General features: G+C 40.0%; 1 protein-coding gene across 6 annotated transcripts in view; it reads right to left on the bottom strand.

Annotated features, from left to right (window-relative positions):
• Window positions 1-13,793, bottom strand: part of LOC107079092 (inactive N-acetylated-alpha-linked acidic dipeptidase-like protein 2) — a 295,727-nt gene that overhangs the window by 55,880 nt on the left and 226,054 nt on the right. For all 6 annotated transcript variants that reach the window (XM_015360872.2, XM_015360862.2, XM_015360861.2 and 3 more), the window contains one exon: window positions 6,687-6,833. In XM_015360872.2, the coding sequence (XP_015216358.1) occupies window positions 6,687-6,833 (147 nt within the window). The remainder of the gene's footprint in view (window positions 1-6,686; window positions 6,834-13,793) is intronic.

Here is a 13,793-nt window from a genome sequence, read left to right as displayed (position 1 = left end):
CTCATATTTTATACTGGCGCTTCTGAGTGTCGGTGAAAAGGTTTTTTTCTCAAAGAAAAAAAACATGATGGGGTTGTCCTGCTGTGCCGTGTAGCGAATTTTCAAACTTTTTGAACATTTTGAAGGTGAGAAAATAAATCTGCAGACGAATACAAATTTATTTTTCATTTTCCTTGTTGAGATAAGTTTTTGGGGAAATTTCTAAAAAGGATAATCACCTTGTGAATCAAAGATGTGATTTCACTCAGCACTAAATTAAAATAACAAATGGAGAAAACTGAAAAGCAATTTGTTTCCATTAAAATCTATCATTTTTGGAATTAAGCAACATTATGGACTTGTTTAAAAAATTCCCTTTGATATTTTTTTCATTCCGAAGTAGATCACATATCATAACAGAATCATTGAGAGTGCACAAAGAAGAGATGATGCATAGACTTTTTAATAGTATTAGGAGCAATAAAGATTTGATTTCTATTTCAAACTAATGTGTTTCTGACTAAGCAATGCATACAAATCATTAGTATTTATCTATCACATACAAATGTAAGAAACTCAGGCAGCAAAGCCATTTTTTTCAACGTGCCTTTAAAGTAAAGAAAGATTCCTAACAAAGATATGCTCATGGCAATATTGTCTCCACAACAGATCTTTTTCTGAGCGATGCAAAATTACTGACTTCATACCCTCCCATCTCTTGCAGGCGGGCACGACTCCACACTTTCTGGCAGGTCCCCCCTAACAGTACTTTCTCTTTCATAGGGGGTCCCCCTTTTGTTGGCGTAGCGATGGACCTGTCTGAAGTGGGTGGCTTCTGTCTCATGGCATCTCCTCTGCCCTGATGCCCCTGGGGACAGGGGGGTGCACGTGTCGAGGCGTGTACATCAGGTATCTCACGGCGGCCCACGCGTTCACCTCCATCTTGTTCGCGGGCCGCTTATGGCTTTTATATACCCTGCCTGCTCCTGTTTCTCCTCATTTCAGCAAGCGGCTGTGACCTTGCTAAAGGGAGTCTTTATTTCATCATTTCCAGCTGGTAGGATCCTGACTGCTGCAGATTTCCCGGGATGCTCCTACCTGTCACGAAGACTTCTTTCTTTCCCTTTCACATAATTAAATTGTGTTGTCTGGTCAAAGTGCCCTGATAGTGCTCCTCTTTATCTCCACATCAGTAGGCACTGTGAGCCAGCAGAGGCCTCAGGTCCTCACCATTGTTAAACCTTTTTAACCAGTAAGCTGTCCGTGATGAGGAAGCGCCGAAAACAAAGTCCTCCGGCAGACTTTTCCTTTATTATTATATTTTGTAAACTGCCAACCAACTGAATGCCCTTATCTGATTGAGTCTGAGTGGAAGTGTGTTATCTGTTCGAGATCCTCTCAGCCAGGGAGCCCCAGAGTTTGTCAGCTCTCGCCAGCCCCTCCTGCATTACAGCTCCTCGTGTGTTTTACTGCTTCTGCTTCTGCCAACCACCTCCATTCCACAGAGGGGCAGCTACTGTTCTCAAGTGCCACGGTTTCCTTCCGCCCCTATCTGAATTACTTCATTGATTCAGAAGTCTGATCACCCACTTGTTTTTCCAGCTTTTCGTCAGTTGCTAACCAAGAGCCAGCACACCCTGCAGGACTCTGGAACAGAGGATGTGAATTTCACAGTCCTGACCTCAGTCATGTCGATTGAATGTGAAATATTCTGCACGGTCTACAGTGTCAGACCAGTATAGCTAGGAGCCCAGAGCACCAGTCATGACTCCACATTGTTCCCACCATGGTTTAGGATGCTAACACTCTTCAGCGTGCTAATGTACATAAAGCAAGTAACAAATTTAGGTGACATTGCCCAAAACGTTTTTTTTTGGTTTATGTTATACACACACAATAAAACATGGCTGATGTGAATGTAATCAATATTTTTCTACTACAACTGAAGTAGTAAGAAAGACATCAGAAATATTTTACATGCAGTATGGACATATTGTGTGGTTACGAGTTGACAGATAATCAAGTAGCCTTCAGTGATGTGGACTAATGTGTTAATGCCTTTGAATGTGCAGTAGATGATCCAACATATTAGATAGAAATTTGAAAAATGCTGTGGTGAAATTCCAGAAAAACAGTAACAGTTCTTTCCCCAAACTGTGCACAGTTGGAGCTAGCACACAGCAAATAATTTTGTTCCTCTCAGCCATCATGCCAGGAATATTTGTCCATCCTGTTTCACCCCACTGGATTTTTTTTCAGTCTCTTATAATCCTCCAACCTGAACGGCAGGGGTTTGTCATAGTTAAAGAAGCATGCTGGAAAGGCAGACTGCATCATGGAAAGGCGCTGCAGTGGGGAGAAGTAACAGACGGAGCAAATGAATCAAACACAACCGGACGTAAAACATTCAATAGAATATGACAGAGGTCACAGCGACCGAAGAGACTGCAATATTACAGCTTCGTTCAAACACGAGCATGAGCATGGAGGTACAACAGCTGTTGCTTTAAGAATTACAATTATTGAACTTACTGCTGTACTGTATATAGTCAGAAAATTATTTTGCAGATAATGTCAATCCAGGAGGACTGGTTCACACTGTATAAGCAGACTACTGAAATTCCAAAAAGTAATTGAGATACAGTTCAAAGTTGGGCCTTGCACACATGGCAAATTATGTTTAAGGTCGACAAGTGCAGAGCTCTGCATGCGGGAAGTAAAAAGAAACTATACAGTAGATAGAAAATGGGAAACACTGAGCTAGGCAAGACAACTTAGGAAAAAGAATTAGGTGTTTATGTTGACACATCATTTATATCTTCTAGACAATGTGGGAAGCAATAAAAAGGACTAACAAGATATTAAGATATATAGTTTAAAGAGTGGGCTTTAAATCAATGGATGTTTATTAAAATTGTATAATGCACTAGTAAAGCCTTACAAAAACTCCTGTGTACAGTTTTGGTTACCAGGTTATAGAAAAGAAATTGCTGATCTGGAATCAGTCCAGAGAAGAGCAACTCCAGGGCTAGAGGAAGCTCTGCACTAACAGGCTGGAGGAACTGAACCTTTTCAGACTTGAACAGAGAAGATTACAAGGGGACCTGAAGCAAGTATTCGAAATCCTCCAAAGCACTGAGAAAGTCAATCCATCCGAATGAGCTATGACACACGAACCAGAGGACACAACTGGAAATGATGAGGAAGTGAACTTAAAACTGAGAAGGGGAGTCACTTCTTTACCCAAAGGGCTATTAGAGTATGGATAAAAACAGACATGTTATTGAAGCTGATAGCCTAACGTCTTTCAAGAAACAGCTGGATAAACAGCTTGGGTTAATTAGCTACTTTTAACCAAACAGGAGAGGTGGGATGAATGGCCTCGTTTATACTGTAACCTTTCTTATGTTGTTAAGAGGCTTCCAATACATGTTATAATGAGAGTATAAATAAAACACACTTACAAGAACATGGATATAGAACATGTATATAGGAAACTAAGAGTGAGTAAATTAAAATGCATAATACTTAATTATACATTATGAATCTATTATGAAATATGATGGCATACTAGGTAAGAAATTTACTCAGTAAATTTACTCAGTACTGATCAGTTATATTATACTTAAGATGTGATTTATTACTGTGTTTGTCGGGACTTTTGTAATTTGTTTTATTTGTTTTACATGGAGTAAATAAAAAAAATCCAATGTCTTGAAGAAATACACCAAAAGGTACACAAATTATATTTTGCAGCAGAAATGATAAAACGACATTTATGATGTAAAATTCTACATCACATTTTTAAAACTATAGTTTAAAAACTAAACTGTTGTACTTTTTAAACTCCCCCTCCCCCCTTCTTATATTGCCTCTGGTTTACACAGCACCAGAGAATAAGGAGCAGCTGCTGAATACGAAATAAAATGCACACTGGACTACAATCCTGTCAGAAATACTCCACTCCTGATCAGAGAACATCTGTGTACATCTCTTTCCATTCATGCTCTGCTATTTTCCAGTTGAAGCTATGCCTTTGTGCTCAAGTTACAAAGCAATCTACTTGCCTTTTAATTATCTTGTTTTTGCTCATAGCGGCAAAATATTCTATGACAACGGTATTATCCAAAACGCATCGCACCTGAGAGCATTCACAGGAGACACGCCAAGCTAAGAATTCTTTGAATCTGGAGAACATAATATATTATCTAACAGCATAGGAGCAGAACTGGGAGTCAAATTCTTTAACATGATTTTAGGTCAGATGACATAATATACACAAAACAGACAGATGTGTCTGATGTGGGCATGAGGAATGACATCTCCCCATAACCATGTGAGATGCTGAATATGCTCTATCTCAGATTATTAACTTTAGGATATTGTTATATACCCGTGTAGAAATACCGATAACACCTACTGTAATACCATGAGGTGCAAACTATTCCAGAGACAGTACTGTACTTCCCATGAAGCCTTGTTCAGGTTATGGGTGCCTTTGCCCTCTCCACGATGGCTGACCAGGGCTGCCAGTCACAAAGTGGCCACTGCCTGCAATAACTGGACCAGGAAGCAGCTACAGTATGTGCCCCTTTCTAGTCTACATATTGTTAGTCAATTACTGAGCCACCAGAAATGAGGATGCTGTCTTGGTGGAAGAGAGTACATTTTCTGTTTTGTTTTTCGTTAAATTCAGTGTTTTGCCTGTGTGGAAAAGTGTTTGCCTGAAGGGTGGGTACTAGGACAATAACTGATAACATCCTCAACCAATCATTAGCTGTGATGTTACACCAGAATAAAACTCATGTTCATGGGTTAACTCACTGGCTCCTCACATCTCTCCATCTGAACTGGCAATCTGACTTTTCCATTCATGCGCATGACTGCCAGCAGTCAGAACTTAAAACTTTATTTCAAGATGTCTGGCCAAGAGAGTGAGTCAGTACAGAATTCTGCCTAAGATATTCTTTCTGGACGTTCACAAACCCAGTGTTATTTTCACCCGGTTAACAAAATAAAACAGCTGTACTACAGTATAGCCCGGACGAACCTTGTCTCCTATCGTCTCACTTGCAGCCAGACCAAAAGAGCAGATGCTAACTTCTAGCACAGCTGTCCTCAGCAATGCTTCACCTTTACTGAGAAGATCTCCAGCTTTTCCAGCTGACATTTGCTGCCCACCAGTAAAATTTTCTGCCATTATTTTGCTTCAGGGAAATTGATGTCAACTTGAGCACAATAAAAAAATGAAGCCTCCTTCTTTAAATCCATTTAGTATGGAATCGTGTAACTTAAGGGAAATTCTGGTAACTGAAAATAAAAATAACTAAAATATAAAAATGTTTTATATATATAAATATTATAAATGATATTAATTTATGGAACTAAGTATATTTATACAGCTTGTAGTGGTACCTGAAAAAATAAGGTACATACTGTAACCACCTTCTTCACAGACATTTCCTGCATTGAATTTTCAGTCACGTTATTGTTATTTTTGGAAAGTTTTGACGCTCTTGTTTTAAGTACATTGCACTTGCAAGGTTCAAACATAAGTTGAACAAACATAAGTGATAATAAACATTTAATTTTGATTCGCCATAGTATTTGACTGTTTACCACATTTAGCTACAGTGTACTCTTAGGTAAAAAATACCAACCTTTTTCCGCTCATGGCACACCTTGTTAAAAATGATTAAATCACTACACATCACTTTCTCAGAACTCAAAAATAAATTAAAAATCATTTTAACTGCCCCCTTTCATGATGTGATTAAGAAAATCCAATATTCTAAAAATCCTTTTGAGGTATTCATTAAGGGATTTGGATTTTAATGATAAATTTAAGGAATTATTAGCTTCACATGTTTAGAATATTATTCATTATCAGTGTGCTGCAGCACAGCAGTTGGGAAATGTAAGTCTTCACTGTTCACCTGTTCCAGAGTGGTGCTGTCCTGCAGTTACTGACTGGGGAAAAATGGTGCAGCATGCCACCTCTGCACACCACAGCACGCCTACGGACACCTCACTCATTCGAGAGGGCTGCATCTGCACGTTAACTCCAGCTGCCATCCCTGAGTGAAGATCTTTTCACTTCAGAGCAGACCTTTTCACAAATATATTCTGTTACATTTGTTGTTTAGTGATGCATGTTTTGGTGTTGTACCAATAAGTATATACAGTATATTGTATATTTAAAATCCACGTTTGAGACTCCTTACAGTTGTGACAGTGGACCAGACCTCCCACTCCGCGGCGCGTCCGTCCACACCGGACGCTAATCAGGGCTGCGCTTTAAGATCCCCACATGCCCGCAGACGGCGTTCAGTTTAGGACCGAATGTGTTCCCCTCACCGGCGACACAAACAATTACTCCAAACTAAGAAAGGTTTCCTTCCTATACCAGAGAACAGAAACCTCTGCGGACGACTACACACCGGCACACCGCAAAGGATTAAGAGGAGCTGTGCCGGTACTCAGGCAGCTCCCCATCAGATCTGACTCTATCACACAGTCATCAAAGAGCTCTCTCATTTGTAATTTCTAATTGTTACTGTAAATTAAAACCCTCACATCACTACACATACATACCAATGAAAATGATCTTAAATTTACTCAAAGAAGGAATAAAATAATGAAAAGGCAAAAATCTTAAACGAAAACGTTTTTTTTTATCCTGCCTAACCGTTTAGTCAACTCATTACCTCTCCTGCTTTGGTTTCTTGATACGCAAATTCTACTGCTGGGATCCCAAGATGGTTGGCAAAGTAGTCCACATCACCCTGGGTCTGCGCAGAGCTGACGTATGAGCCAGAGCACTCTCCATGCCTTGTGCAGTTGAAGGTTGGCCACTGAAATAGAAACGAAAATGTTACGCAATTACGCAAACTTTAATCTGTATCATTTAGGATTCATCTTTCAGGGTAAATGTAAGGGTCACACTGGGTAGTTCAGACGAGTCTTGTTTTTCAAACAGTTTGAAAATAGTGGAAATAGTGGAATTTGAGGCCAATCATTGGCGCTAAATGGTTTTACATGTTGAAAGTTTTTTTGTAATGCAAGTCAACACCTGGCGGTATAATTCCACGCTAGTTATGTAAATTTAAGCACATTCACTTATTTTTTTAATCAGTATGAGATAAAACAATACTGCACAGATTAACTTCTAAGCTTCATCAGTGCTATAGCACAAGAACCTGAATCTCTGATTTTTTTTTTAATTTAATGTACACGGTATCAAATTACTTACTAATTACTTAGGAGTCTCAGTTATTCTGCTTAGCCAGCTGTAATCAGACAGGATGTATCTAAGATATGTATACGCTAACTGACTACTTGAGGATCACCTAAATAAAAACAAGAAAGAAGTTATGAGCTGGAATTTAAATTATAGGAATGTAAATGACATAAAAGAACAATTCTAATGGAGTTTTAATTTAAAATTTACATATTTAAAAGTTTTGATTCTTTGGTGAATGTATCTTGAGATGATTTTATTTACCCAATGGACTTCAGTGTCCATCCCAGGGTTTAAATGTTTTCTAGCAATAATGTGTTAGAAATCGTGCAGCACAGCACGCAGACTCCCCTGGTGTCCTTTTCATTAGAAAAAAGATCAAAGTATTAAGAATTCTCTGCGATGCTTTGTCCTAACAGAAACAATACCCACAGGACACTGTGACACACTTAATGTATTTTAATTTTTTGTTTTTGTTTTTCTTGTCTGAAGCCCTGGTGGCTTTGAAAGCTTTTTAATCCTGGATTCTGCCTGCCGGCCATGGTTTATTATCAATATCCTTAATTGAATTAGTCATTTGTTAAATTTCAACAGATTGTTTATTCGAATATTCCAAGCACTTGTCTGTTGTGTTCTGCACGTAGCCTGCAGTCTTAGAACTGGAGCCTACAATATAAACAAGCCACCCCTGATGAAGATTCCAGTGCTCTGATGTACCGTAAGTAAAGCTGATATACCTCACCTTCTCTGCACTAATCTTCAAAACCTTGGCACACCAAGAAAAAACATGGTTTGTTCTCCAGGAACCACAAGTAATTTGTGTCCTATATTCCTACAACTCTTCACGTGCCCAGTAGACTCACTGTTACAAAATCAGACTCATCAAGGTTAGTTCTCACGGGGTTGTTGTTAAACCATCCACGTGTTTGCAGTTAGTGAGGGCTGCAGAGATCTGGAGTCTGACTCAGCAGCTGCAGGGGGCATGGCAGGGCGTGGCATTTTGATGATGGACAACTTACAAACAAAGCCACTCCCTGCCACTGAGAAGAACATGCAGACTCCCCCTCCCCAAGCCTGGAATTTAACCCAAGTCTCAAGAGCTGGGAAGCAGGAGGAGATTTGAAGAAGCAAAACGCGACATTGTTGTCTCTTAGGTGTCTATGCATTACAGAGTCAGGACAGTCTGATGTATACCTACACTTGAATTAAAACCTCATCTTCCTGTTTTAAGGGGAGCTGTCTGCATGGTCAGTAGCATAATTAAACTGAATGTTTATTTATCATGCATCTAGTTCAACTGAACACATGTTTAAGTGCCATTTCAGTTCTCTCTGAATATATGAAATACCAATGGAATCACATTGCTGTGTTTATTGCTTATCTAACCTGTTCTGACTATGCATTACATACAGTATATAACTGCTATTCATCTGCCTTTCTACTACAGCTTTCTAAAGGGCATAGCAATTTAAAATGAAATCTGATTCACTTTAATACAAATGCTGACGTCTGGGAAGCTCATAGTGATAATTCTGAAGAACTAAAACTTAAATGTGAAGTGTCTGTAGGATTCAATAGGGAATGGGACCAGAATACAAAGTGGGAATGTAATGCAAATTAAGCAAATATGAATACACATGCTGTAGGCACAATTCATGGAAGAGAAATAAAAACATTGATCAGAACGTGAATATTGGACATATGTGCCCTTTGCTTCATACAGAGCTGAGAATCTTGATTTCCTTTTAAATGATTTCAGTATCCAAGGATCCGAGTAATTCATCGCACATGGCCTCGATGATGTTGACATCAGGACTGGCTGTACCTTGGGGCTGCCACTGAGCGAGCTGAATCCCTGCCCCATGAGACACATTCCTGAGGGAATGACACAGACGACAAAACTCTGCCTGCGGCTGCTGGTGGTCATAGTGCCTCTTATTTCAAGCAGATCCCCAGTACCCATGACCCTGCTCATGTAATAACTCTTCACCATGCTTTGCTGTCACTAATGTGCACTGACTAATGACCCACTATCCAGCCCAACATCAAAAAGACCGATGTTCATTACTGACTAAGCTCAAAGTCGGACTCGCCTGTAAAGAACATTCTTCTCCAGGTTTGATCACCCCCGAGTGATCACTGTTTCGTTTAGCCCTTGTCTGCTCAGCCCTGTTGCTTTTGATGCCTCTTCTCAGCAGCTTGCCCACAGAGACCACTTTGTACTTAAGCGTATTTGGCAAGTCCTAGCCGTGAAGAAGCCGTGAAGAACCTCTACAGTACGTGCAGCAGGATTGTTTGCGAGGTCCAGACTGTCACCCAGAGAGTTTTGCATATTGTAGCACAAACATGCTACTGTACCATGCTCTGCCTTGTATTTCCCTTGACCAACTTAAATCTGGAAAACTAGCAGAAGTCAACTTTATTTTGTCATTTTATGAATTTCAAGATGTTCTTTTAAATCTCCCTGTTAGCCTTAGTTTCCCAGTCTGCCATCATAACTCATTTTCACCAGCTCTAGAATGAACGTGGCTGCTCTCCTCTGGTCTTCCTGTGATGCGATGGAACCTTTTATTCTAGGACGTGACAGTTTTGGGACGCAAACTAATTAGGTCATTATGCACATTCAACACATGCTCTTTCGGCTTGTCCTGTAAATTCTTTACTACCTACAGTAGCAACGTATCCTGAAAACCCTTCATTACACTTCTGCTGATTGCTCTTGCTGTATTAGAGGAATCTTCCATTTTTCCCCCATGCCCCTTTGACTGGTCTGTGATGACTGTGATGCTTGTTGTGAAAGTGAATTCCACAAAGAATAGTGTTAACTGTTGGTAAACGGTTTGACATGAACATTAATTAATATATTTTTAAACTGTTTCAATGTGCAATACCATCATAATGCAGTTCAGTATAATAATATCTTGTGCAATCCATAAATCACAATACTGTATTTCCTTTTTACTATATTACTGCACTTGGACACATTTGTCCTTGAAAGCTGGAACTGGTATATTCCTTCAGATTGATGATCTCCAGACATTAAATCTTTAACAGAATGTTTGAATTGACATTAAATTATTTCTGCTCTTGCAAGAAATTTCTAATCCCAGTGGTTTTATAATACTCCTTCAAGGCTGTCTTTGTTTCAGCATGTTAACGCACTATCAACATTTTTCAAACTACTGTACTTGACTGAATATACAGTAGGATCTTGGGAAGCCTTTGCCAGCAAGAAACAGGCACAAGGCAGGAGTTATTACATATAACAGATATGGTTTAGAAGAACTATGTTTTGAGTTTCTAGCTGAAGCTGATTCAGAAACAAAACTTATTTTGAATCATTTTCTTCGGTTTGGGCTCCATCACTCTCAGTTACACTGCCCAGCTGTGTGCAGTCAGGTTAGTTTATCGTAAGGGTTGGCTCTCTGGACAATGGCCAGACAAAAGTCAGCTAAGGGAATTCAAATCCATTATTTTTCCTCACCGATCCGCTCTTTTCACAGTTCACTTGCAGGTCAACAGAGAGTGGTTGAGCTGGAAAAACAAATTTTGTTGCTGTGCATGTTGTTCTTTTGCAGTTACTGTACTTCAAAAGTTCAGCCTTGTGCATAATACAGCAGTATTTTCCTAGCCTCTCCTTTCTGAATAATTGAGCTGTGCAATATAGAATATTCATGCTGGCAGATGTCATCAATGCGTGATATGTCTGACGAAGTTGGTTTATTTACTGCGCCCTGCTAGGGTTTCTTCACAGGGAGCTAGCATAGACCACTGTGCAATTAGCACCTAGACCACATGGCAAATTAACATGCTTCCAAGTTTTCAGACATCGCATTTTCTTATCACAAAGACGCAATCTTTCTTTTCATAATCAACAAGAAGTTTCACGTACTTCTGTAGCTGGAAATCTAGATAATATAGTTTAAAAAAAAACAGTTCAAAATCAGTGACAAAATCAAGCCCAGGTGGGATCATAAAGGAGTCCATTTCAGAGACCAGAATAGAAGCATTTACAAAGTACTGACCAAAAAAAAAAGGCTGGGGAACAGCTCAAACGCCATACTGCTGATGATGCATACTTAGCAACCCTCAGTTCCTACAACCTTTATGTCTTACAGTATGTCCTCTCTACGGCCTTTATGTCCAGCTCTCTTGAGCAGCGAGGGCCCCAGAGTGGGCCGACTGGTGGACCCAGCCCACAGGTTTGTGTGGAAAGAGGAAGCACCTGGATGTGAGTTTAAAAAACCCAGAACAGGAGGCACATCTTTGCCTCCTGAGAGTATGAATCGAAATACACAGACATGCTGCTAAAGCTGATAGAGTGCCCCCCTTCAATAAACAGCTGATTGAGATCCTTGGATCAATTAGTTACTAACTACCACACAGGCCGGAAGGGCTGAACAGCCTCATCTCATTGTAACCATTCTTATGTAGCATCCATTCATCCATTTTCTAACTGCGGGTCGTGGCGGAGGCAGAGCCTATCCTGCCAAACAACAGGTGCGAGGCAGGGTACACAGTGGATGGACACCAGTCCATTTAAAGACAGAAAGACACAGATACTCACACCATGGCAAATTTTCTAAGAAGCCAATTAATGCACCAACAAGGCACTGTGGGAGGAAACCGGAGCACCTGGAGGAATTCCATGCAGACAACATCCAAGGTCAGGATTTGAACCCAGGGACCCAGCACTTGTTAGCAGGAAACCACTGCAACACTGTGCCCCTCACTCTTATGTAATAAAGCATGTGAATCCTCATGACCATCAATCAGCTCTTCCACGCCTCAGCCCTGCAGCTTGAATTTATGCTAGAGCAGTAGCACACCTACTGATAATGTTGAAACTGTCCCGTCTTTCACAGAACTGCAGGCTGCTCTTAGCTTTCAAACATTTGCAACCAACTCTCTGAATATGCTTGAAATTTTACTGCTTTAACATTATTTTTAAAGAAAAATGCAGTTCCCTCAACCATTTGTCAATTAGTTTCAAAACCACTTTCCTTTTTCTTTCAACATAAATATCCTTGCACAAATTAACAACATAAGCAACATTTCTCCTACAGTACCTTGAAATCTAATTACAACATTTTCCATTTGTCTGCTTTAATTTTCCAACGATGCTTTGCTCTCAGTAGCAAACAACAAAAGTCTAAAGCAAAGATAAAAAAAAATGAGAGGCAAAAAAAACCCACGCAGCAACACTAACTTGGCCCATGAGAAAAATCAATATTTAATTTCTTTGTTTGCTATGATAACGAGATACTGAAGCAGTGCTTATATATCTGGGCTGTGATAACTCCTCAGCCAGGAGGAGATGGGCGGCGGAGCCTGGAAGCAGGCCAGGTCAGTCTCCCACGCTCTCCCCTCTGCTCCCTCACAGCGCAGGCCAGCATCACCCATCGGCCAGACAGGCCTGACTTCCACTTGCCGAGCCACACACAAGCCCCGGCCTCTGCAGAAGCTGCTTCTAAGGAGCTGGAGGAATGTCGAAAACACGTCGACTAATGTCGACTAATAAAAGTAAACACCTCCGAAAAGTCAAGTATATTTTATCTAGAATACTTCATCACTCTTTTAACAGCTGACTGCCCATCTATGTACCAAGTGCAATTATATGACTCCTGACGTAAACTGTGAGTTGCTTTGCCATGGTAACAGTTGATTTGTTGACATCCATCTCCTAGCCGTTTCTTGGCTTGTTTTCTTCAGACTAAGGTGGACCATGAGAAACAGGCGGCAGCAGAACTGTGCAGTGGAGCAGTGACACCTGGAAGTGCTTGGGACAGGTCATCGCTAACTGGGAGTCTGGGCCTCTGCTGTGTGAAAAATCATTTTTTTTTGTTTTGTTTCAAACCACTGGACCTGTGGGAAAACACTTCCTTCTTGTTAAAAAAAAGACAAAAATATTTTATTTCTGTGGCAGGTTTTTTCCTGACAAAAGGCACAATGTTTGATATCTGTACAGTAGTCCAGATGATTACAGTGTTGTGCTGTACAGTACATGATAAAAGGCTCTCTGCATACCCTGTAAACCAACGAGATACAATTTAACATGCTGACTGTAAATTATTGCTGCCTCCATAATAACAGATTTGTACAACCTCTAAAGCTCTGAAATTAACAGTTTCAGACATATTACATTATTTTGATGTGTGAAATAAGTATGCCAGTGATACCCGAGAGTTTGTCTAGAATAAAAAAATATTATACGAAACCTTTAAGAAACAGAAAATTCATGTGATCTGAATGCTCTGCTATCCATAATGAAGAAGATACATAAATAAGATTGTATGGAAGATATTTTGTTCTGTGGAAGGTGACCTTTGAAAATTACATTTGCTGCAGTAAGGTTGTAATAGAATATATATATCACATCTTAAAAGACTGAGACATTAAAATCAGATAGGCCAAGAAAGGTATTTTCTCCAATATGAAGAAGTATTGAAAATGATGAGTGAAAAACCAGACAGTGTACAGGCAAGGGCTGGAGCCCTACAAGCAATACAGGAAGAAACTTTAGGAAGCAGTGGTAAGGAGCACTTTTTTAGATACTGAAGAGGTTCTGAATTTT

Source organism: Lepisosteus oculatus, chromosome 13, assembly GCF_040954835.1.
Source record: "Lepisosteus oculatus isolate fLepOcu1 chromosome 13, fLepOcu1.hap2, whole genome shotgun sequence".
NCBI classification, from domain to species: domain Eukaryota; kingdom Metazoa; phylum Chordata; class Actinopteri; order Semionotiformes; family Lepisosteidae; genus Lepisosteus; species Lepisosteus oculatus.
The sequence above is the reverse complement of the archived record's forward strand: the minus strand, read 5'-3'. Positions and strand labels throughout refer to the sequence as shown.